At 34.0% G+C, this 27,321-nt stretch overlaps 1 protein-coding gene across 15 annotated transcripts in view; it reads right to left on the minus strand.

The window, feature by feature from the left end:
* The window catches only part of MBNL1 (muscleblind like splicing regulator 1), a 190,148-nt gene that overhangs the window by 131,750 nt on the left and 31,077 nt on the right, over positions 1–27,321 (minus strand). For 12 of the 15 annotated variants that reach the window (XM_039857368.1, XM_039857366.1, XM_039857371.1 and 9 more), the window contains exon 2: positions 5,701–6,685. The exons of 2 other annotated variants lie outside the window; for them this stretch is intronic. In XM_039857368.1, the coding sequence (XP_039713302.1) occupies positions 5,701–5,874 (174 nt within the window). In that variant the 5' untranslated portion in view covers positions 5,875–6,685. Of the gene's footprint in view, positions 1–5,700; positions 6,686–6,940; positions 7,206–27,321 lie in introns of those variants that run through there. One more of the 15 variants, XM_039857367.1, reaches the window with a different exon arrangement.

The raw sequence follows: 27,321 nt of genomic DNA on the forward strand, positions 1-27,321 counted from the left end.
AAATGTGCGAAGAGAGTATGAACAATATGGTAGGTAATGTGCATTTGATGTTATTTGTATAAGAAATATAATATTAGATAAAAACTCTATAGTTTATTATAAATAAATATTACTCAGAAGCTCACTAGAATTATTCTTTGTTTATAGTAAAATTCAGAGAAATCACTATTCTAATAATCTATTACACTTCAAACAACTAAGCATTTCTAACAAGTCTTTCCAGTTCCTTTGACTAAAGTTTCTGCATATCAATAACTATTGTTAGCGCTAAACCAAAGTTATCTGTTTAGTTATCCACTTCCACTGACTCATAATTTTTGGCCTATTAACATAGAAAATTGCTACCCTATCTAGAAGCACGGAATGTGTTCCTGCTAAAGTTTAAAAAAAAAATTTAGAACCTCAAAATTTCTTCAATTGGATCTCTTTGTAAGAAAATTTTGTCTAAGTCTGTGGGAAGGCAGAAACATTGCTCAGCATGAAAGGTAGCGGATTAACGATGTCGATAGCTGAAATCCTCTACTGATCCTTGGCAAGAAAAATGACAGGATAAGCTTCTCAAACTAGGTCCCTAGGTGTCTGTGCTGGGTCTAAGAAACATTCAGTTTCTCACTACTCATGTGAACTGGGTGTATGTCACACACATCCTGAATAGATTTACCCCACACTACATGGACTCTTTTAACTCAATAACAGCCTTGTACATGGAATTGTCTTGAGGCTATGCGTGGAATCAGAACTTTACGTAAGTTTAGAAGTCTGAGTTACAATTATACGTAAGTTTAGAAGTCTGAGTTACAATTAAAGTTTGAACTTAACTGTCAGTGACACATTGCTTCAGGTTTAAATTGTTTTCAGTTTGTCACACATACAAATCGAAGCAAGGTTTAATGAGAAAAATAAAAATAGAAGCAGTGTACCAAAATTTTATGGAAGGAAACAAATTAACTAGTTCTAGAATTAGTGCCTTAGGCAGCATGATTCAAAACATGGCTTGAAATTTGTCCAAAAGTTTAAAAATCTGTGCTTATTTTAAAAATATTTTGCTAAAAAATTTCTAATTATAAGAATATAAATAGGTAAATGAATAAAGCTGTATTACTAAAGCAGCCACAGCTATTAAGAATTTCATTAAAGAAAGGTTCATGTCAGAGGTGATAACATCACAGCATATTCACAGGGTATTCTTTACAAACTTGTGAAGTTTCCACTTAAAGAATACTATGGGAAGTTTTACATTGCTACATAAATTATGCCCTACAGTTAATTCATCTCCTAAGATTATTGGGAGGAAACATGGAAGTCCTGTATCAACCTGTCACTGAAAGGCATATTGAATATGTACTCATATAGAATAATGTGTCAAAGTTTTAATATCACATAGAAGATGCCATTAGTAAAAAACCAAACAATAACAAGAAAATTCTTGGTAAAAGTTATTCCAATTAGGAGCCTACTAGGTAAAAGCTATAATAGAAAATTGGACATTTAGTCTGAAACTTTCAGGTATCATTTTGTCAGAATTATCAGTTAAACAGGTTTAAAAGATAGTATGAAAAGACTATGCTGGAGGTTCAGAAAGAGCAGCACAGCAGGCAACTTGAAGTTGAAGTTGAAGATACACTGTGCTAATAATGGAAGACCTTCTAAAATTTAACAGTAAAGACCTTCAGGACCACTTTACAATGTCCAGTTATGCTAACCTATTCCTATGTGACCATCTAGAGACTTGATTTGCCTTACTGACTTTGAGTTTTCTAGTTGTTCATTTATGTGGATGTTTACTTATTTGGGTTTTCTAATAGCTGATTTCTGTACTTCATATATTCTGCGAGGTCTTCAGATACATTTTAAAGGTATTCGTTCACTCAGTGCCCTTGATTCCATGCCACGTTGCAGTGGAATCTGATCTCTAATGTGTCTAAAATAAATCTGATCTGCTGTGCTATCTATATACACAAATGTATATAATAGTGAAATGAATGCTTAATTATCTTAAAATTGTCTAATCTGATAAGAGAACAAGAGACTACTACAGTTTTCGAAGATAAAAGTTTTGCTAGATTTTTGGAAAATAGATAATAAACATAAAGGTTATATCCCTCCACCGCCAGGACCTGGAAAACAAATGGATATTTGAAAATGAAGAATTAATAAGCAATAGTCTATTTCTGCTGATTATATAGTAAAAGTGTTTTTTTAAACAACTTGGCATCACATTAAACACATTCAGTAGGCTATTTTACATCAACTACTTAAAATATTAGTTGGGAGACTGTTACTCAAAGAATAGGTAACTTGCCATTAACTATTAATTAAATAACCACTTCTGATATATACTATTCTAAAGGCAGCTTGCACTATTTATTTTTCTCGTAATATTATTCTATTCTGTTATCCCTTTCACAAACCTTAAGAAAAAAATCTTCTCCAGCATAAAACAATGTACTTTTTCAGATGTTCAGGATTTCTGAAGTAGCTAAAACACTCAAATCCATAGTTTGTAAGCAATTTAATTCTCAATTTGTGTATACTTTTAGACTGTTCCAAATTAAGACTGCAAATGTAAAAGCAAAATTGAGAAAAATTAAGTGATTACAATATTTTATAAACTAGTACATATTATTGCAGCATCTGCTCTTTCTGTTATCATTCTATTTCCAATATATTTAATCAATATATATATATATATTCCTCTTTATCGTGTATTCTCATTTTACTTAGCAACACATTTATTGTGATACAGAATTCTGCTCTCATGCAGTAAATTTAAGTTCATTATTTAAACTTTAAAACCACCAATATGCAACTAAAATACTATCTGCTAATTTTCTTCCTATTACCTTTAGTAATATGCCAATTAATTTCTTTTACATAAATACTTTCTTGAACTGTTTAACTTCTGTTTTTAATGAATTCTCTTCTTCTAAGTAGAAGTCTGCTAAACGTAAGTCACCTGGGAGCCTGGCCAAAGTCTGAAACAGCACAGCTGAAGGGTACAGCCATTTCACAGGGTCCTCTCAGAGAGTATTTGGTTTGCTTTCCTAACTTGCTAAAAATAGCAGATTACACAGGCTACCTCCATCTCATGGCTCAAGAACTCAGAAAAGGCTGGACTATGGATTGTAGCAATACACAGAACACATTTTATTAAAGAAGTCAGGATGTGATGAGTTTTCTAAATTCTTCCGTTTCACTCTCTGAGACAATACAAATGATCCAGCCGTTACTGGCGTGGAAACCTCATAATGCTCCTAAATTTCAGAACTTCAAGCATGAGTCACAGAGTTACTCTAACTGCTTTAAAGTACGTTTTTGATCTATTTTAGCCACAAAACTGAACACAGGAAGACTTCTATATAAAAGGTAAGATGCTACACACTATTAAGAATCACATGTGTTAGTTCGAAATATATAGTGAAAAAAAAACATGGTTTTTGAAACTTGAATACTTAATTAAATATTCCAAATTTTTGTTTAAATTAATTCTTAACACAGTTATTTCACTCACATTTAAGGAGCTATTATTCTGAGAATGAAACATCTCCATAAATACATTTGTGTTTTCTTCCTCTTATCCAAATCAAAATATTTTACCAAGTTTTAGACTATAAATTAAATTTCAGTTTCTCTTAGCAAGACAAAGAATAAGGACAGAGTTTGCATTGATTAGCTGCTATAATGAGTTCATCTTGTAAATAAATTTAAAATCTTCCAATTATTTGTTATTAAAAAAAAAGTCCTTGATGTGGCAGTTGAATCTTATTAACCACACAGCATGTCATTAAGCAATGCTGCCGCTTTACTCAAAGGGAGACTGTTCTGTGGCCACAAGTGAGCAGCGACTAAAAAAATATTTTGAGATGGAAAAATAGCAACTGAATTTTAATGTTTCACAATGTTTCCAAATGCTGTGGAGGCAAGTCTTCTGTGAAACTACTCAATGTCACAGACAAGTTAAATGTCCTTCATTTTGTAACTAGAGTGCACCATCAACTGTCTGTAGGATTAAAAATTGGATTTACTAGTAATTGGGTCAAAACAGAGTTACTTATGGACACAGCTGTTTACCGACAAGTGTAATTAGCCCTTTGCCCCTCATTTTATGGGTCCCGGTCTCTAATTACACCCAAATTCAGTCAGCATGAATTTAGGAATACATATTGGCAAATGTACAACCACTGTGTCCTTCATTGATGTCTTCAGAGAAAGAAAAAGGCCCAATGATAATTTATAACTTTTGCTTACTAATCTTTAGGACGATGACATTAAGAATAATTTAACATTATACAATATCTTTGTTTTTGTTAATGCCTCCTTTTTGTATCCTACTGTGAAGATTACTATTCTTGAGTCTTTGGAAAATAACTTTAGCAAAGTTAGCACTCCAATCTGGACCAAAAAGCAATGAACTGAAATAGTTAACCCCCAAGCTAACTCAGAACATTGAAGTGAGTTATGAGTTAACTTATAGATGAGCTATTTCAGTTAATTCACCCCTATTTATTAAAGAAAGCATTAATATTATAGCACTATTTTTATTTGCAAAACACAATATGGATCTATAAGACTTCTACTTCTCTGTATATGTAGAACGGTAGAGATGCCAGTCTCGAAATTTGAGAGTGAATTATATTGGCACATTAGTATTCAAAGGCAATTGAATTAAACCAGGGAGGTAGAGAACCCAGGACTCTTCACATTTCTAGACTTGACCTTGCATGTCAAGATAAAGACATGTATGCTATCTTTTTAAAGACCCACTTTCAGATTTGATACCTGAATACAAACCCAATAACATTTCTGTAAGTCAAGATATGTTAAAGTGAATCTTTTAGTATTACGGTGTCCACAAAATCTAACTTTTAATACTTCTAGCTGAGACAGTTACAAATAAACAATAATCAGGATCTAACAAAAAGTAAACTGCTGAATTCCTTCACATTGGAATTTTAGAAGCTAAAAGTATCCAATTAATAATAGTACTTAAGAGTTTCTACTTATTTATAAAACTCACATTTAACAAAGTTTGTGCCTCAGTGTACTGTAGCAGTGGGCCAAAACTTTACTTCTAGTTATACTTTCCACAAAATGTATTGTTTCTAGCCTTAAAATAATATGCTCGTACAGTCAAAAGGAGAGCCATAAGGTCAAATTAATATAAAATGTCTATCCAAGTTTAGGTGACTTAAAATATGCTATTCTTTCACGACAGTTCAGCACCTTTAGAAACAAGCAAAATCAAACCATCTTCTTTCACCTACTGCCATGAATATTGCTAACACACACTTGTATCTACACTTACTATTCCTATAGACAGACACTGACACACATTGCATATAATCCATGCATATTGCTAACACACACTTGTATCTACACTTACTATTCCTATAGACAGACACTGACTTTGCTATTATCAAGTAAAACGTATGCTGGCACCTTCTGCTCTAGAAAAAAAAGTCATAACATTAAAAGACTGATAAAGTTATTCATAATAAACATGTTTGGCCAGACTTGGTTCTGCTGCTTCACAGTAAAGACCCTCCCCCCCACCCCAACATCATCCAAAAGAACACACCATATAACTAAACTATTAGCAAATACTATTAGCAAATCCATAGTTCCAAACTCAGTGAACTAAGTCTATATCCCCTTTATTCAATTATTGCATATCCTTAAAATAATATAACATTTACTCACTTTCAATGAATCAAAGCAGGCGATTACTCGTCCATTTTCAACTTGGCAGCTTTTCGAAGGATGTGCAAATTTACATTCCGTGTCTGGCCGTGAGCAAGTCCCCCTTTGGAACTCTCTACATACTTCCAGTGTTAGCCATTTTGTGTCCCGAATTGGTGTGACACTAACAGCCATGTTTAGATTTTACAGGTAGTTAAAATTTTCAGTGAAACCAACAAACCCGACCCCCCCACAAAAAAAAACAGCAACCCAAAAACAAAAAAAAGCTGAACTGATAAAACTGTAAAATGATGATGAAAACGTCCCCTTCAAAATACTTTTCCCCCACTCCCTGCTTTAAAAGTACATGGAAAATTGTGTTGTCAATATCAAGGAAAAGATCTCCCACTAGAAATTCACAGCATGAAACTGTTAATTCAAAGAGGTTTTGGTTTTTAGAGAAATACTAGGATCTTAAGTAGATGAACGTTTAAAAGTAGGGCCTCGAATCAGCCTTGTGCTCTCAGTAACCCCTTCCCAGTGCCAATTTTGAGCCCAAAATGCAAGCATGAAAACGTGGCAGACCCTTGGACACCGATTTTCCAAGCTGCTTTCAGCAAAGTTGTCTGAAAGGGAATCTCCTCACAGCTGAATTTGCAATGGAGTTTGGTGGTGCAATCGGTATTGATTAGTTTGGCATAGACAGATGCAGCAGTTTAGAGCAAAATCGAGAAAATGATTTTTTTTCCTCCTTGATTTCCTGGCAGAAGATATCTTACTTTTTCAGTAAACTTTTCTTTTAAAACTAAAGCAGCCTAGGGCAATGCCAGATACTTAGAGCTTTTCTCTTGATTATAAGTAGAAATGGGGGTGTCTGGGCTAGAGGTGGAGGGTGGATGTGCTGTCGTCACAGTCTAGCTGGCAGCAAGCAAGGCAAAAGCAGAGACTGCTCTAGAAGCGGTTCCAAGCAGCAGAGACGTCAGGAAAGGCACTTCTTAGTACCAACCTGTAGAAAAAAGAGATAGGTTAAGATTTACTAAGTAGCACTTCACTGATGTCCTACAGTATCACAACCTTGCCATGTGCTACCAGACTAAGTCATATTCAAGTCAGCTCTCTCTCTAGCTCTTAATCTCTCTCAATCTCTCTCTCTCTCTGTCACTCTCTCTCTCTCTGTCTCTCTCTCTCTCTCTCTCTCTCTCTCTCTCTCTCACACACACACACACACACACACACACACTCACTCACTCACAATACTTACAGTGAGGCATATTGCAGCCAGCCATCGTAGACTTATTAAAAAAAGGGACCGTTTCCCCTTGTGAAGCAATGCATGATAGAAAGATAACCAATCACAGATAGTGTTGCAGCAATATTCTGGGCAGAAAGCCAATAGTGTGGGTTGTCTTATGAAAGGTCGCGCCTGTCAGACGTTCATTACTATGCTATAAGCACAGAAAATGTCCATCAGATGTGACTTATTCCACTGCAAGAGGACGAGCATGTGGGTTTTGAATTTACCCAACATGCAGTTAGTGGACTAAACCATGTTAGTTTCAAAACAGCTTCTAAGACAAGTCTAAGCACTTGAAGATCATTACCAGGAGGGGGGTTGGGGTGCGGGGGAACAAGGTTTAAAAATTGCAGCTGACTTCCAAGCTGCTTTCCCTCCGGCTCTGCGCACGGACGGGCACTGAACAGCCTGCCCCTGCTGTCCTGACACGTGAATAAAAAAGGAAAGGGGTGTTTACAAATGGTACATTCTCCTGACCTATCCAATTCACTTCCTTCTAAAGCCCAAGTCCTGCCCCTCCACTGAAAGCCGCACTCATACTGTAAAACTATTCCATTCAGCCGGCAGACACTTTGTCAATATATCACAGGCAGGCGAGATATGAACAAAAGCATCCTTTATTCGAACATTTTCTAAGCAGAAGCTGAGGTCATGTGGGGAAAATAAGGAGTGCAGTGTTGTCAGTGTGTCTGGCAAATCTGAAGTCAACCTCAAGGGAGAAAGTGATTCCATCGCAGAAACATTAAATATTAAGTGAGCAATTTGATTTGGGCAGCGTGATGCACTTCAGAGGTACGAATGAAGCCGGAGGTTGGGGTGGGGGGGTCCCCTATTGCCTAATGATCTATTATATCGGCACTACCAGGCTGCTCCTTATGGCAAGGCGTTTTTGCTTTTATCAACTTACTTTTCCAGTCAGATGGAAAAACTTTCAAAAAATGCTTACTAGTTACAGAAACAAAAGTATATATAATTTTTTCCCTTAAGAATGTTACCAACAAAGGAAACAAGGCTTTCATAACTCTAAAAGTTTCACAATCCAATCACACAGTATAATAGTGTTTGATTATACTTCTTCAAGGGCCAAAAATAGTCAACTGGCATATGCTGCATTTATAATTTGGAAATCAGAATATGGAATATAGAGTATTCTGAATCAGAATATCAAATGTGATTATATATAATATACTTATAAACACGGCTAGCTAGCAAAATTTTTAAAAACTTATTTTAAGGTTAATACTGTCATTGTTAACATTTAAAAAAAAAAAAAAAAAAACTACCAGATACTTGTTTTGGAAAATGTTAAAGACTATAACTCTTGAGAAACATTAAAAAGAACCAACTCTTACCAATGCTCAAGAAGTACTTTTGTTTTTAAATTTTTTTCTGGTCCTAACTCTTAGTTCTATAAAAACAAAGTCAAGTCAGTCGTAAACTCTAAGCTCCATCCACCTTTGTGAACCTTTGCCCCAGTTCACGATTTCTCAACTACTTCATGCCTTGAGCATGTACCACATCTGTGGTAAACTAACTCTTTTGTCCTTCTCTCCAGAATCTTGAAGTTCCTCACCTACAATCGTTCATTTCTTTCAGAAACCAGCCAAGAGGTCATTTTTTTTGCAAGAAGCTTCCATATCACTTCCTCCATCTCCACCCATTCATATATCCACACTGCCTCCTCTGAATTACCTCTGTACTTCTACACAGTGTTTTATTTCCTTACATGTCTGACCCACTAGGCTACATGTTCCCAAGGATAGAAACAATCTTACTCATCTCCATAACCCTAGCATAGTGATGAAAAACAGGTGGATCTCCGTAAACTTTGGTAAATCAAATGACTTGATGACAATATCTGGACTAGGATTATTTGAGGGCACAAAAATACACAAACATATATATTAACACACCCACATAAAAACATACATAAACATACATACACACACACACACCCATCACTGCCTCTATAAGTTACTATATTCCCTCCCACTCTCTAGGAATTCCCTTAGGCCTGGACAGCTCCCTCTCACATTCCACACAGCAGCTTTTCCTAAATTTCAGCACTCTCAAGTCCCTCCTCCATCTTCTTCCCACTATCAACAACAGATGATCTTATATGTCATAAATATGTCATAGTCAAAAGAGAGGCCCTTGGGCATGAACGCTCTCTCACCTTCCTACCACTCATCTTTAAACTATCTTTCTGTGTCTTGCTTCTTTCTTCCAGGAATTTTCCCTTCTCCAGGATTAAGCTTCCACCTTGACTTGCTCCTTCTCAAGATTTCTTTCCCTTTATACTCCTCTATACAGGAATGCCCTGCCTATCCTTCAACTCTTTCTTAGCACTCAAAGTGATGAAGTAGCTCCAAAACGGAGAGAGTAGCACAGCAGAAAGAATGGGGACCCTACCTGGCTATGTCTTAATACGTCGTTATGTCTTAATACGTCGTTCCTAGACAAATGTCTAGAGTGACATCTACATGTGCTATATTTCTGCTTCTTCCTCTCCCATTCATTTTTGAATCTGTATCGGTGTGACCCCCACACCTATGACTTTAGTGCTCAGCAAGTCTTCCAATGCTCTCGGAAAAGCCAAATCCGAAGAACATGCACAGTCTTTGTCTTTACGTGACCTCCTATAGTATTTACAACTCCCTCTTTCTTGAGCCTTCCCCCTTGTCTTGAACTGACACATTTTATTCTTTTGGTTTCTCCCAGTGCTGTATTCTAGCATCCTCCCTCTTAGAAAGGAGCTGCAAAGAGCTGGGCGGGTTCTTGGCATCTGCCATGCTGCTCCCAGCTCCTGGGACTTCCCGCACGCTAACCCTTTCTTTGATTTGACACATACTCCCTCACCCCTGCAATTTAGCAAATCCCTTCTTGGTTAAGTTGCTATTCATATACCACTTTCTCTATAAGGCCAAATAATTTTCCATCAGAATAGTCTCAGTACTTTGTATCTCATGGTACTTTTGCACCTAAGGTTATAAACTCCCTGACAACAGGGTGTAAAACCATTTTTTTTTTTAATCCAGTACCTGGTATATTAGATGAGTTTTTTTTTTTATGCTTGATAAATTTTATTCAAACTGACAGGAATAAACATGTATATAAGGATGTATCCCCAACCCCAAGAAAATATTTCATCATGATCTAAGGGGTCCAAACAATAGAGGAAGGAGAATGGTACTATTAGAAATATCTTCATTGCTTGACAGTTATGTGTAAATACAACCACAAAATTCATTTCTACAGTTGATAATTTTCCCTTTCTGCCATGTTAAAAGCTTAGTCCCACTCAAGTACCAAACATACTATAATTACTAAAATGCTTACAAATGAGTATTGTAGTTATTTTTAATTTCTGTAGCAGAGAAATCCTATTCAAAGAGTATTATTGAAAGAACTATAGCTACATATTATGTTGGAAAAACTATTTAATTGTAAAATATACAGGCAAAGATGATAACCAAAATATTTATAATTAGCCAGGCATGGACACTCAGCAATACAAATGGATATCAACTTTTATGCATTATTAATCTAGCTGTACCTGGTAATATGTGCTCCATCCCAATATAGGACACTGGGGGATAATAAATTCATATTCTATATAATATGATGTGACTAAATTGCTGATATCAGATTATTATCTTATAATCTTTCTCTTTATTCAGGGAAGACTGAAAATCTTCATGACTGAATGTTTTGGTAAATTAAGATTTTATAGGATTTGGATCAATACTGAATTCCCAAAACATTACTTCAACTAGTAATGGATTTCTGTTCTATACACAGAGACAATGTTGAAATGAGTGTGCGTAACATCCAGTGTGAGAATTCCTGCCAATATATCTGCTCTAGAAATATGTGTTGTTCATAAATAACTATTGAAGAAAATATTGCTATTGTAAAGATATTTACTAATAGGTAAATTATTTGAGGTAAATTTGGGACATATTTCAACATATAATAATAAGCTTCCCTGAATAAGTAAAAAAAAAAAAAAATGAAGACTTTAACAGTTTTGCAGTGAGAATCAAACTTTTTAAAACGTGTATAACAACAAGCCATCTTTTACTTATTGATCAAATCCCACACACTCAACTATAGAGCTCCTCATGTGTGACATGTTCGACAAAAAAGCATATTCTGCCACAGGGACCAAGAACAAATTTTTCCTTGAGTGATATCAGAAATCAAATATACTTTAAGGTATGAGGGGGGAAATAAAAAAGAAAAGAGAAAATGTAACACTAGAACAAAGGAAATCAAGAAAAGGTTCAACAATAAATTTTTTAAAAATGTAATTACTCTTATAGTAATTGATATATATTATCATTAAACTCTCAGTAGATGGCTTCATATAAATATCTATTTAAGGGTTGCACACATGCTTCAATAAAGGATAAACAGATGCTTACAAGATATGCAACTAAAATTTTATTTTGGAGAACTGGATGACCTCTATAAGCAAGGTTAAATTTCCTAGTCACATATATTTACTAATCATTTCAGTTCTTTTGAATCAAACTATATGTAGGTCGGTCCTATTACATCCCAGAGTAATTAGCTGAGAATTGTAGACGTTTTTATTTTACAAGCTTTTGATTTTGAAATAGGTAACATATTGAGAAAGTTAACTGAGTAATCATTTCAGGGTTGTTGTTTTTTTTTTTCTGTTTACTAAGACAGTTTTAATCTAACTGGAAGAGATGTCTGACTTCTCCGTGTGTATTTGATAGAGACAAGAAGAGGCCCCTTGCCCAAAACCATAACATCTCCCCACCTTCACTGGTGCTGACAAGTCCATAATTAGCAATGCATTAACTTTGGTAATTTATTTGTTAAAGTACTAAATAAAATTAGTAAGTAGACAGATAGAGAGATGATATATAATAAAACAGTAAATTTATTAGGAAAATTATTAATTTACTAAGTTAATGTACGGAATAATTTTGCCTAGGGTTTGTCACAAATATTAACAGAGATTTCAGAATACAATCAACCAACTAAGCATTTCTGGAGTCTGTGCAGCCATTTTTTCTACTCACAAAGTTACTAGAATAACAAAGCTGTTATTTATAATACAGGGAAAACTGTGGTCTAAATGGGTTTATTGCAGTCTTCGGCAGTATTCAATTCCATATAACAAAAAAAGCTGAGATCAGAGTTTCTCAGTAAGGGGTAAGTACACCACTGGTAGCACCATATCAATTTTAAGTGATACAGAAACAATATAATTTTAATAGGTGTATCAGAATGCTAAAACTAGCTTATCAGGCCTATGATTACATGGCCAGTATAGCTTAGGGAAAGGCTAAAGTTTAATAAAAAAAATTTAAAGAATAAGGTTAAGAAAACATATTGGAAAAAATAATGAAGGAGATAGGCAAATGACTAGCTTTAGAAATACTGCTGAGGAAAAAAAATAATTTTCAACCACACATGCCCCTGGAATGGCAGGGCGACTGTCAATGTGGCCTGCTGATCTTGACACATTTGTACTTTGTTATGGGTGACAAGTTGCTGCCAAGAAAAGAGAGGTTGTGTTTACCCACTCAAATAAGTAATCTAAGGTATGTCAAAGCATTCCTTTAAAATTTTGATAGGTATGAATCCCTAATCAACAAGTGGTCTCTTATGGGAAAGGTACGAAGGAGTGCTGGTTAAGTGATGTTCTATTACCAAAGATTAGAATTCCAAAAGCAACTAACCAAACTGCATTCAAATTAGAAAATGAGTACTGTCCCTTAAATATTTATATTTAAGACAAAATATTTATATTTAAGACATGAAGCCTCTACACAGGCAATGACTAAAAAGTGAATCGAATTGATTCTTACATCAGGCAAAATTTAAAACTTTTAAAGGCTTAAGATTATTAGAAGATAAATATATTATAATGGCTAGCTGTACTCTGTATAAAAGGTCACAATTTTGTACCTAAAGAGGCCTTAATCCAGTCCTTACTGCAACATTATCCTCCTAGAAGCTTTTCCAGCCCACTATCAAAAACATCCAATCAGAAGGACCTTAACAGACACTTGTCCTAAGAACACCAACAGATGGCCAACAGATATATGAAAAGATGCTCAACTTCACTAGCTGTAAGGGAAATGCAAATCAAAACCACATTGAGATATCGCCTCACACTTTAATTAGAATGGCTATTATCAATAAGACAAGAAATAACAAGAGCTGGAGGGGATGAGAGAAAAGGAACCCTCATACACTGCTGGTGGGAATGTAAATTGGTGCAGCCACTGTGGGAAATAGTATGGAGGTTACCAGAGAGGAAGTGAGTTGGGAGTAGGATGAAGAAGGTAAAGAGGAGTCAAATACATGGTGACAGAAGAAAACTAGACTTCGGGTAGTGAGCATACAATGGAACATACTGATGACGTATTATAAAATTATACACCTGAAACTTATAAGTTATTAACCAATATTACCCCCAATGAATTTAATTTTTAAAAACTATCCAACCTTCTGTTCCTCTCAACATCAGCCCAGACATGCTAAACCCTTCTCCAGCTTTATTCTTCTTCATAGCATTTCTTAGTATTGGGCATAATATTATGTACTTATCCTCTGCTTATCATCTACCTTTGCCATAAAAATGTGATGGCAGGCAGTCCTCAAGCTAGTTCTCCATGCAATAGCCAACACCAAAACAGTGCCTGGTCCACAGTAAGCCAACAATAATATTTGTGACATGACTGAATTTTTTTCTTAATATATCTGAATACTAGTTTATAAGTATTTTCTACAAATTACAATGTCTGGGCTATAGACACACAGTTTAATACACTGGCAATGTCACCTTTATAACTGAAATGAAACCAGCATCAAACTCCACTCATTGGAAAAAGAGCACTAGGCAATGAAGTTAACATAGAACCATATTTATAAACCTCCTTAATTGTGAAGTTGATGGAAGGGTTTTTTTAATCCACAGACTAATTGGAAACAGTTACATGTGGCTTTGCAAATTTAAAATGTTTAAATAATTATTTGTGGATTTCTGACAGAATCAGTTTTCAATTCTGGCAAAAGAAGAGAAAATTTGCATTTTTTTCTGATGATATTTAAACAGGCAGCCCTTTAAACATTCCCCTCTTATTCTAACAGAAAGTATAATGAAATAACACTACAAAGACTACTTTATTGTTCTTCTAGAGAAAACACTAATCCTATTTCATATTATAATTATTTATTACAGAAGGAAGTTATCTTGTTACCCTTAGGTAGTCATTTCTGATCTGGATTCCCAGTTCAATGCTATAATTATAGACTTTGATTCCAAAGTTTACTTAAAGAAGTTATATTTTATTTCACATAGTAACTAATAGCCAAATCTTAGTTTTTAATTTTTAACCTTTATATCTTCTGAACAATATCACCTAGCTTCTTACTGAGATTGATGGTACCTCTGCCAAAAACATTTTTAAATATGATCTTCATTGCCCAAGGAATAGTAACAAATTCATCTATGCTTCCCTAATAACATTACTACACAACTCAGAATAAGTATAAAGTCAATTAATGTGTACCTCTTTGCCCCACCTATATAGAAAGTTGTTCCAACTTTCGTTCCATGGTAGAAATCGTTCTCACAACCAGGGGTCATCAAGCTCTTCTCCATAATTAATCTATGCCTGTCTTCCATTTGAGCATGCTCAATTAATCAAGCTAAATTATAACATCAACATGCAAAGGAATTTTTTAAATCTGGCCAAAATATAAAGCACATCTCTCTATTAGGACCAGACAATCATAGTTGCCACACTCTCCAAGATTTCTAAAATGTTATGTGGCAAGAGTCCTCAACACTATCAAGTACAAACATAGTCGAGCACAAAAGCTGGACTTTAATAGATAAATCTTGAATTTTCCAATGTCTGATTTAAAACCTAGAATAGTAATCTCGACCTAGGAAATTTTACTGGATTATTTCACCTAAAGATCACCCAAAATATGTAAACTATAAAATTATGTAAAATATATTTTTATAGTTAAATAAAGAGACCTAAAATAATATTCTTCAGAATATAATGAATGAAACCAGTTATAATGAATATAGTGTGTAGTATTACTTGAATACATCCTAATTAAATGAATTAGTGGACTTCCCGTGACACAACACAATACACAAACATTTCCTTCTTTCCATTTAATCAGTAAAAGTCCCTATAGTTTCACAAATGTAGCTCTTATTGCAAAGTTTACAAATACTCAAGCCACTAAGGTTTACACAGGTGAGCATTATAATCCTATGGATGTTTCTATTATTTATACATTTGATCTTAAAGATTATCTTTTCAACAAATACTCTTAAACATATTCTTAATAACATACTAATGACAACTGAATTTATTCCTAAGAAAAATATTAGAATCTCAGTTTAACTTCAGCTTAAAAAAAAAATAATCAAAAATTCACATATGCTCATAAACAAATAAGAATTATGTTTTCCTTAATAGTGACTCAAGACTCAGTTGTTTTTCCCTGGTTTAAAGAAGGAAGATATGTTACAAAGACATGCATTGACAACTCTTTATTTTCACTTCAGCATACTGTTAAGTATCCTTTGGGGGAGGTTTCACACAACTCATACTTAACTATGTCTAAGATGTTGACAACAAATTATGCTAATATTATTGCAACTGCTATATAATCACCCAGAGCCTCAGACTGTATTTTGTAGGAGAGTAAAATTTCAAAAGGCGGCTCCACAATTCTTTAAAAGTGTGGCAACAAAGAGGCATATTTTGTTTGTGACTACCTCAATTGTTCATGTAAGGCCTAACTTATACAAAAGAAAACACATTGAGAGATTCTGCAAATCTGAAAACTTAAGATTAACTTAATAAAAAGATCATTTGTCTCCATGATAAATAAATTTATATCTATACATAAATCATTCAACACACTTTGTGTCACACCTCTACTTCCTTAAATATCTAACGAACTTAAGAACTGAAATATTATTACATATGCATCAAACAAAACTGCAGAGCTGGTATCTGAGTCATTCATTCACAGGAACTTTTGCAAACATACATGAAAATGCCATGTCCTCATGGAGCTCACAGTCACAAGATGTAAAATAAAATAAAATAAAAACCTACCATCTGGTGTAATTAGGAGTGTGAAAATAAAGGCTCAGGAGAAAATTAAAATTTGCACCAAATATTATTTATTTAAATTTTGAGCCTTTTTTCTTTCTCCATACTCAGACTTTCACATCTTCAGTGACTACAATAATCTGAATTATTTCAAAGTCAAAGAATTAACAATTTATACTCTTAACTACAGTTTTTTGTTTTTTGGTTTTTTTGATGTATAATAAAGTATGGGTATAAGTTATACGGCTATTATCTATACAGAGATAGACACTACTAAATAATAATGAAAGAGATGGTAAAATGTAAGTTCAAACGACAAACAGAAATTGCTAGCAAGAAATTTATATGAATCATGAACGTTAATGTCACATCTTTTTTCTTCCTTACAACTGAATTTCCCCTCCCTCCACTGCTAAATCAGAGCCTTCTTATCCCAAAGATAACAATTATTACTAGTATGATGTGTCTAGTCCTTTCTCTATTCATTCACACATAAATATATACAGTTTGTTTTTCATACAAATGATAGAAACATACTAAGCATATTGTTCTGAGGCTTGCTTTCTACAGTATATGTTAATGACTTTTCTTTGCAAATAGAAATAGATCAACATAAATACTTTTTAATAACTATGTATTACTCTGTTATATGTCCATTTCTTTACTAGTGATCACCTAAGTTAATGCCAAGTTTTCATTATTTTAAGCAATGCTGCAATTGTATGTACCAAACTATGCTTACGTTTGAGTGGTTTTAATAACATACTTAGAACGTACAGTATATGGGTATATTAAATTAGAACTCAAATAACAAACTTCTTCCTAGAAAATGTTTACCAACATATACTTCTACCAACAACGAATGACATGCTTTTCTGTATCTGTTAAATCTATGCTAGACCTTAAAAAGATAAATACCATTCCTAAACTTAGATTGTAAATATATATTGTAGAAATGGGCAAAAGATATATCTTTTTTTCTTACAAATAGAATTAAAGCCTTATCATTGTGTTTTGTAAAATATTTTCAACTGTTAGCCTTTACATGTTAGCTAATCAATGGAAACATCTGTAAAATCAGTTTTTCGACTCTTGTTAATTCAAAATAAATGACTTCATTGCTAAAACAATTACAATATTTATATTCTGTAATTATTTGCCAAAGAACGGGGGGGGGGTCAGGTGTCTGAATAAATGTTTGGGTTGACAGAGTAACAAAACGAACAATATATAGATCACTATTCTCATTAATAAAAACAAAATGTTATCTTTGAAAAATTTCTTAACAGTACAATAGGATTAAGAGAGTGCTTTTTTTTTTTTTACATATTATTTCTAGAAAAGTCAAAAATTATCCTGCACCCCTCCTCCTTTTTTAAGACACTAACTGACTAAAGGAAATGGTTTCTGACAACTGCTATACATGATGCAAGGCGTTATCAAGGTAACTAAGGTGCACCAGAACTCTGGTGAACTCATGCAGGCCCAAACACTTTTTCCCATGTGGTGATGTCCCCTTGGGACTTGGGTTCCTCTTGCACTCCTTTCTGAACCTGGAGTGTTTTCCTCAAGCGGCATGCACTTCCAATTAAAATAACCAAGATAGGTATATGCTCATGTATGATTTAGCCAAGGCACATATATCCTGTTAGAAAATAAAGCATTCTCCCCTCATTCTGCCCTCTTCAAACTCTGTTATTAAAACAGTTCATAGAATAAAGAAGTACATGAAACTGGACTTTCAAAATACTTAAGATGGTTAAGATGGCAAAATATGGGCACTTTCAACACTTTTACTATAATCTTTTTATCAATGTGATTTTACCATGTTGTCAAGAGTATAAATAAAATCACACTTCTCAGGAAATGAGATCGAAGATTGTATTCATGTGATTTTGTACTTTTCAAAAGAGTAAAGTACTGAACACACTGCGAACGAACTAATATGGCAGCTTGAGGTTTAGCTTTTTTGCTAAATAGAAAAGGTACACTCCTTTCTTAATTATTTTAATTGCCCATAATGTTCTGTGCATTGTAGAAAAGCTGTAACACATGAGGAAATCTCAGGAGCCAACTACACTCTTCTAGTGAGACAGTGATTCAAGTTCTATGTGTTTCCACCAGCAAGGTATGCACTTAAAATGCAACAACAAGCTTTCCAAGGTACATCACAATGCAACTGGTAGCTGGCTAATAAACTCAGATAACTACCAACAATTTATTAACAGCACAATTATACTCCAGAAAGAATCTTAGACTATCTGAATCAGTCACCTGGGGGTAACTTAAAATCTGTATTTCTGGGACCTACCCTAGACTTACTGAGAATAAAGACCAGGAATCTACATTTTAACCAAACTCCCTAGGTTATTCTTAATCCCATTAAATTTTGGCAATCATAACAAATAAAGCTAAATATTATGCCCATCAGCAATTATGTATTGCATGTCTACACAATAATGTCCTAAAAACCCAGAATGTCTGTCCTGAAAAGATGACTTGAGATTTAGTGACATGCTTTGTGATTATATCCTATCAACTACTTTAGAAAAGTGACATACCTGCAAAATGTTATGCACAATTGTTGTATTCGTTTTTAAAAATATTTAAAATCAGGCACCAGAATTGCCTCTCCACACTCTAAGGTACTATTTGCCATATCGTACTATTAATCATATCTCAAACCACTTATGTTTTAGTCCTATTCACTCCAAGTCAGCATGCAAAATCTACTTATTTTGTAAAATAAAATCCCCCCCAGTGTATCTGAAGGAACAAATTCAAAGAATGATCATGTAGCAATCTTAAAACTTTCTATTTATTCTTATCATTTAAATGTGAAATGCACCATTATATATAAACACACACACAAAATACTTTATTAGAGACAGTGACATTTCTTATTTATAAGAAATTTCTTATTTCTTATAAGAATAATTTATAATAGTAAAATTATTTTGCAAAAAGATAAAAAATGATCGAGCACCTATACAGTCACTACAGTACGATAAAATCAATTGTTAATAGTACAGATATAATGTGAAATAAGGATTAATATATAGGTATGTAGATGTATATCAAAAGAATAAGGAAAAACTTTTAACATAGGAATTAGTCAAATCATGTTCTTCATATATAACTAAAACCTAGCTCTTTATTTAAATTCATGTAAAACATTTGTGTTAAACTTAATAAGAGAAAAAAGACAAATAATGCTTTAATCTTCTTACAGTAAGTACCACTTTATTTTAGATAAAACTATAAACTATGGTCCTTCATTTAGTAATAACCCTTAAAGAGATTAACTTTTGAGAAGTTGGCTTGTGCTACATTTCTTTTTGAATTATGTATAAAATCTGCAAGGTGTTCACCTGGTTCTTTAATAAAAAGTTTCTACTGGAGGGGCCAAGAAGAAAAATTTACTTTTCCCCCAGAACTCCTATACTCTATTATTGTTCAAAACTAGCGAATGATATTTTATATGTTGGTATGCAGTTTGCATCATCTGAAGTTTGCCATTTGTTACTCACAACTCTAAAAGATGGTTATATTATGTTGTCCATTTGTGAACAAATAGATTCAGGCTTGCATGGTTAATTGACTGACTCACCAAAGTCCACTAAGCTAATTAAATAGAAGAATCAGGACTCCAAAATCAAGTCTTCTGATTCAGATTTATAATTTCATTCACAACACATGCTGGCAATTTAATACTAAACTTTGTGGAAATGCCAATGACTATAAATATAATAGAAGCCAAAAAAAAAAGAACAGAAAGAGATTGGGGGTGGAGTGGGACATGATGAAGCAGCAGTGACTGCATCATCTGTGGTTTGCTCTGAGATGTACATGAAGGAGAAAGCCTCACGTATGGACTCTGAAGGAGGTAAGATGGTCCCTTTCTAAAGTTGAGAAATGGATGCTATTGTCCTTGTATGTCTATGGAGTATGCACTGGACACTAACAATGTACACTTAGATATGTGACAATCATACACGACGTCTATCAGTTTCTTCTTAGTTTAGACTGTTAATCAGCTTAAATCTAATAATGAATACATTACAGAGTTCTACATACTCAGTAACTGATTTAAAGATTAACTATTGAGGAAGAGGTCTTTGAGGATGATTTTATTTTTATTTTATGCCTTCTGAATACAAAAATGATCTACATTTTCTTCAGAGCTTTCGTTAGAGGAATTTAAATTATATACACAGAAAGCTTCCACATAAGTAAAATGGAATGCTGCTCTAAAAGTATAAAACTGAATATATGTTAAGCGAGTACGCATATAGTAAAGGCTGACCTATATCGGCTTCTAAAACAGCATCTGAAAAGCAGTGAAGGAGACAGCATAACTGTCTGAAACATTTCTAAGCTATGTAGAGTCAGATTTTTTGAAAACTGTTAAAATCACAGAAAAGTATATTAGGGAGAAAGCACTTAGGGTTTGAAACAGCATAAATGATATTTTTCTTTTACTTGTACCAAACCTGTTCTCTGTTCTATTAGTTACCTTATGACACAGATTAATGGTAGAAATTAAGTTGCTTTTTAATATAAAGGCCCAAAGTCAAAACAATTAAAAAAATTACAATCCTAGTTCCCCTGCCTGAAAATATCCTGAAAACAACTGCAGGTGTTGTTCCTCTAACTGTGCTTGTTTTTTTTTTTTTTTTCTAAGTTCTTTCTTTTCCCTACTATCCCATTAAAAAAAAATCCCAAAAATTCAAATACATCCAACAGAGACACTAACCTTAATAAATACATTCATTAAAAATAAATGATAGATAAAATAATATACATGTATAGATTATATTAACAGTTTATTGATGATCCTATATATATGTAGCGTAGACACAGGAGAAGAAATAGACTCAGCTTTGAAGAATTTACTGTGTCATTTGGACATAAAATTAACACACAAATAACTGTCCACAGGAAAAAAAGTGAGAAGTACATAGCAGAGATAACGATAAAGCTTGGTGAGTTAAAGGAGAGAGAGGTCAGGGGTGGTTTTGTAATGGGAAAGACATCTAAGATAGGCCTGAAAGGATGAGTTTCATTTTGTTACAGACAAAAAGGAACAGCAACCCAAATTGTAGGAACAGAGAAAGCTGAGCCAGTGAGATGGGAAAGCACAGAACATGAACACTGAGGAACTGTATGGAGTACGCATATGCAGTAGGGATGGCGGGAGATAAAGCTGGAATTTGGGGCAGGAACCAAATCAGTAAGAATTCTCCCTTTACTTTTCAATTAACTGGAATTCATCCATTCCAAGATTTCACCCAAAGGCAGAGTCAGAATACTTAACTAAATACTTTAAGGGCTAAGAATAAGACTGTATAAGGGATATGAAGAGATCTTATTAAATAAACTTGGGGTTTTTATACTTCTGAAAGCTTTTGTTTAGGTTGCCAGAAAGCTGAGAAATAAGTTTAGTGCTCAATTTCATCTCAAGTACTTGTTTCATCTCTTTTCCTTCTAATTGATTTGTTATGTCTCCTTTTTACAGTCCTATTTTATGTGCACTTTACTGCTGTAAGCCAACTCATATCCTTTTTTTTGATGTAGACTACATCATACATAAATAAAATTTTTAAAATGTTTGTCCTGGTACCAGGTAAGATTGTAGAAGCAACACCTAAGTTTCAGAAGAGAAAAGAGAAGTTGGAATTCACCGATCAAGTAAAGCTCATTCCTCCAGAAATAGTTCCATGAAAGATGGCCACATCAAATTAGGAGACCCGGTACCACAACTGCTCTAAAATCTAGAACCGTTGGGTTCAGCAACCTATCTTCTTGCCTGGCCGTCCAGTTTGACCTTCCCTGTAAATCAGTGTCCCTACTATAATGCCAAAATGACCTTCTGAAACTTACAAGGCTTCCAAGGCCGCAGATATTTTCAGCTGTATCAGCCCTGGCTGTCAAAGCTTTCTGCATGATACTGAGTGACAAAACTGGAGCTTCCTGTACTAGCCTGACCTTTTAAACTCACAGTATTGTGCTGCCACTCAATATTGAGTTTTCTTTTCCTGCATTACTTTGTGATACTACTTCTCTTGCTTAATCATAAAGCAGTAATTCTAAGCATAAAATGGCACTTTTCTTTACATGAAAATACTTCACTTATATACAGTAAGCCTAATATTGACAGAGGCTTAAAAGTAAATATTTACTGACATCTATAAATAATATCTTTTAATTACTGAAAAGATCATTTAAATTCTGTGGCAACAAGAACTATAATAATATGTCATTATTTCTGCAATGGCCAATTTGAAATTTGAGCAATGTCTAAATTTTATAATTGCGCTTTTATAATTGCATCTGTTTACGTTAACTATTATGCATCCGATGCCTAGCACAGAATATAAAAGAACCCAAATTAATATTCAAGCAAATGTTGCAGAATCTGCATGTTTAATTATACTTCATTTATCATAGAACTATTGAACTGAAATATAGGTGCTTAATTTTCTTGCCAAAAAATTAGTACATTAGCATGGAATATTTCTCTTTAAATAATATGCCTGAGAATTCTTGGTATATGAAGGAAAAATATTTTTTAAATCCATTAACGTCGGGTCATTAACCATCAGAAAACTGTTGCTGTGTGAATAGGTTAAAGATTAATATCAGTGGAAGAAAAGAGCAATGGAAATCAACTCATTAAGACACAAATTAAGATTTCTAATAATAGCATATATCAACTATTTGATCTCAAGCCTTAATAGCTATTAAAGAGTAATAATATAGTAAATTTACACATGTATATCGAAATATCTTTTGTTTCTACTTAGCGTCTATGACATACTGTATTTTCACAAGTCCTGTCTGTATTAAGTTCAGAGAACCACAAAGTGATATTAAATATAATATTTCGAGGCAAATTTACAAACTCACATTAGTTGGTAAATGTATCCCTTAGCTTCAAACATTTATTCTCTGCCATTTTTAGCTATAACTTATGCACTACTTCAAAATCCTTTATGGAATATACATGTACATTTGGTCTAGGGCATGTATATGCACACATGATACACACAGACATGCTCTAATTACTCTGCGACGGTGTGGGGGGAAAGTGAGCAAAGGTAATCAGAAATCTCCAAGTGAATGTCAATTCTCAATGACATGTTTGATTATTTTGATGTTGGCAAAAGACTTCTATTTTCTGATGAGGGAAGTGAATCGAATTACCCTAATGCCTTCAATAATATAGTTGAATAAATTATAAGAGCATCTGCAACACTCTTTGAGCTCAAGATATTTCTTAAAATGTGCAACTTAAAGCTATCCAATTGAGCAATTGGCAGAGTGCTCTGTCATTCACAAGTGACATCAGAAACTTCACAGGTGGTAATGATTTTCAGTCTAAAAGTAGATTTTGCTGATCTGGGCGAGTGCTGGGGCAGAGGGTATTAGGTGTGAGTAGAACTAATACTGTGCAAACCACAGAGGCAGATTAGGCCATTTGATATGGCCCTCCTTTCAAAGCCAGTGAAACTTCAAAGCCTGCTACATCATCTCTGCTGTTTTATGACCACAATGCTTCAAAACCTGTCTCTCACATCTTACCTCCTTCATTAAGTCTTTCTAGAAGTAACCGGGATTAGGCTTTGAATCTGGATTGCTACGATTACTTGTGTACTTAATTCATACCGTACTGATGGAAACAAACAGGCAAACAAACAGCAAAACTGCTGGGCTGAGATCTCGGCACTCACAGTACCTTGCTAAATGACCCTTGAACAAATTACCTGACCTTAACCTTGCTGAGTCTTCATTTTCTTACCTGTGAACTCAAGAGAGAGAACAACACATAAATCTCACAGTGCTGTATAAGAACTATACACGGTCATGTAGATAAAAGAATAAATTCCTACGAAGTTAAGTAGCTATTTTCATAATTAGTATGACTGCTAATCGTCTGGTCTTTTGTGATTCTTATTTTGTTTTCATTATTTCATTATGAATGAACCTTTTCCTTTAGGCCATAAACTTTAGAAAAGCAGAACTATAACCTTAATTTCTCTTGAAAATTTTGGTGAAAATATTATGAAGATTTTTTTTTTTTTGCAGTGGGCTTTACATAAATGTTTATGAGTAAAAATAAATAGTAAGCAATAAAATACAAATTCTGAGTTTTCCAACCTGGAATGCAGATTAAATCCTGGAAACAAGGAATGAACACTTCGCAGCTGAATGGGGTCTCATAGAACACACACAGTTGCAGTTTCATCGTTTGAAAGTTTGGAAGCTAGCCTACAAAATACAGCTTTATTTCCTGCACACAAAGAGGAGCTGGATGAAAAAGAGCACCGTGTGCATATCTAAAACCCTTTGTCATTAAAGTTAAATACAGTTCACCTTTCTCTTATGGACTTTTTTCTTTTCTGCTAACATAAAAGTTGCAAGCTCTGAAACGTAACTGTCAGTACTGAGCGTTCTAGTCTCCTCATCAGGAAGTCAGCATGAAGAGGCTTCAGATAAATTATATACCCCCACCTTTCTCCAAAAGTACCAACATCAGAGATAAATTCACCTCTTCTGTCTAGTCTAGGATGACACTACTTTGGGGTCATGCTTATTTATGAACTAAACAGAAAAACAAATGTCTTAAATATTGAATCAGATCATTTTAATAAATTATGAGTTGATTTTTGTCTTTTCTCCAATATACAAAGCATATAAAGAGTTAATGTGTCTACTGGCTGGTTTTAGGAAAATTCCACACTCTGCCCACAAGCAGCCAATTCTTGGCTCCTCTGTACCACTTTGTTTTGCCCATACATTACTTGTGAATATCTGTATCACTCCACTGGAAACTACTTTGAGCACAGGGCATACCTTACTCACCTCTTTATCCTCTGAAGGACATAGCATGATAGGTGGCACATGGACAACTGTACTCAATAAATATTTGCTAAATAAAGAGTGCTTTCCTTTGAGGACAAAAGCAATGCCATAAGAGTCTTCCACTCTCCTTCTCTAAATAACATATAATTTCATTTGGTATGTGTTCTGAATAACTCCATGAAGAGAGGAATTTGTTAGCAAAGTGACGTGTCTCTAACAAAACAAGTCTTAAGTTAACAGATTATTTTTTAAATCATAAGCTATGCCACACAGTGGCAGAGAGCACAGACCGGTGTGTGAAAAGGATCCAACATGAAAGCATAAAATAACCACATGAGAATGACAAATGAATTTAGCATGTGCTCTGGAGTTACCCTATCATTTCTTGGTGAAAATTTTATGGCATTACATTACTGGTGTGAAAGTACATTACCTTCTGGAACTTTGCAAAGCTTTTTCTAAAAAGGATCCCAAATGGTCAAATGCAATGTCACACTACTGCAAGCCCTTACCATATCTGCTAAAGACTGGAGGCCCAGTATGTTTTGTTTTGTTTATAAATCTAAGAAATAACAATTATAGGCATTTGTCAAACTATATGCCATTTGTTATCCAACGTCAAAGCAAAATGACAAAATATTTGCCAGCCTATTAAATTGACACCTTCTTTACTCATGTCAGTTGTTGTATGGGTGAAGTTTTAAAATTATCATAACTATACCACATTCATTCCTAGCAGTATCATAAAGGGCAAACAGAGAATGCTGGTTTCGAAGTGAAAAATGACCTGGCTTCAATTCAATTTGGCTGCTCAGCATCTGTGTAAATTTAGGCAAGTAGGTTAACTTCTCTGAGTCTCAGTTTCCTCATCTCTAACAAGAGGACAGTGGTTCCTGACACACGGGCCTGCTCCCTAATTGTTGACACCATTACAAAACTGTTTTTCCAAAAAAGAATGTAAGCCAGCAATATCTCAGTAGGAGAAGATGCTCAAATAAGTATGGTCGCTAGCCACATTACTTCCACCTGTTGATACTGTTTTCCTCCATATTCCAAAGCGTGTGTGATCTTCCGGCTTACATCAAGCACCACTTCCTCCACACATGGCCTATTTATTTCCGCAAAGACTTCCTTCTTTAAATCTCCTTCCTTCTTTGAATTTCCTCCTTCGATACTCAACTGTTTAGCTCCAACATTCAATTGTACTGTTAACTTTTTAAGTCTTTCTCCCCATGTCAATTACGTGTCAAAGAAGAATATAAACTATGTAATTCTCCTTTGGGTCCTCCTCTCCTGACCTACCACAATCCTTTAACTCTAAGAGGTGCTCCAAATATGTTTGTTGATTATTCTACAGAACACAAAGGATGAAATGATCTCTCTATATCACCTTATTATTATAGTAACTTTGTTAGTGAAAAGCACTTAAGCTTTATAATCCATTACTGAGAAACAGACACAATTTCTTTCTATATTAATTGTTCCCAAAACAATATTTACTTTTGAAATCCAACCCTCAAAACTATATTTCGCTGAAAAAGTCATTTCCGACATGCAATTTTCAGTAAATGTGCCCCCTCCCAAAAAATTATGCAGAATTCTACTTGTACATATTTTTTCAGTAGTCTCAATTATCATCCTGGACATTTCAAATTATTTTTTGGAAAGGTCATACAACATCTCAGAAAGACTCTACACCTGGGTCAAAGATTTGTTCATATTCCCTACTGTTCACTTTTGCTTTGCCCAACAAATCTTTAAAGTCTTCTGGATACGGTATTTAAACCAAATGACTCCCTTGAATGCCACTAAATTGACAATGCAGCTTTGCCTGAAACATTCGAGCAATGAAATTCAAATAATGGATCAAAATAATCTAAAGTAAATTTGTCTAGTTAAAAATTAACCCAATTAACATAAAAGGCAAAGAAAAATTTCTAATTTTAATACTATTTAATCTCAGTTACTTTAAAATGAACATTTTCTAAATATTATCTTAAGAATATAACAAAACAGATTTTTACCATATCTTTAAAGTACAAGGCAAAACCCAGATAAGGGGGGTGGGGAGTCTAATAATAGAAAAAGGCATGTACTAAGTGTAGTTTTCACATAATACTAACAGGCATATAAACGAAAGGCAAAATAATGCACTGTTAATGTTATTGTCTCTAGTTCTATGTAAACATACTATATTTAAAGATATATAAATAGTGCAATCTTTAAATTATTTTTCGTGGGTATAGAACATTTAAATAAACAATAAGTGGTAAACATTAACAAATAGAATATTGTTCCTGAAAACTCTTGATTTCATGGGAACTTCTCTACATACAATAAATACTATAT

Source organism: Pteropus medius, unplaced genomic scaffold (genome assembly GCF_902729225.1).
Source record: "Pteropus medius unplaced genomic scaffold, Ma_sr-lr_union100, whole genome shotgun sequence".
In the NCBI taxonomy this organism is placed as follows: Eukaryota; Metazoa; Chordata; class Mammalia; order Chiroptera; family Pteropodidae; genus Pteropus; species Pteropus medius.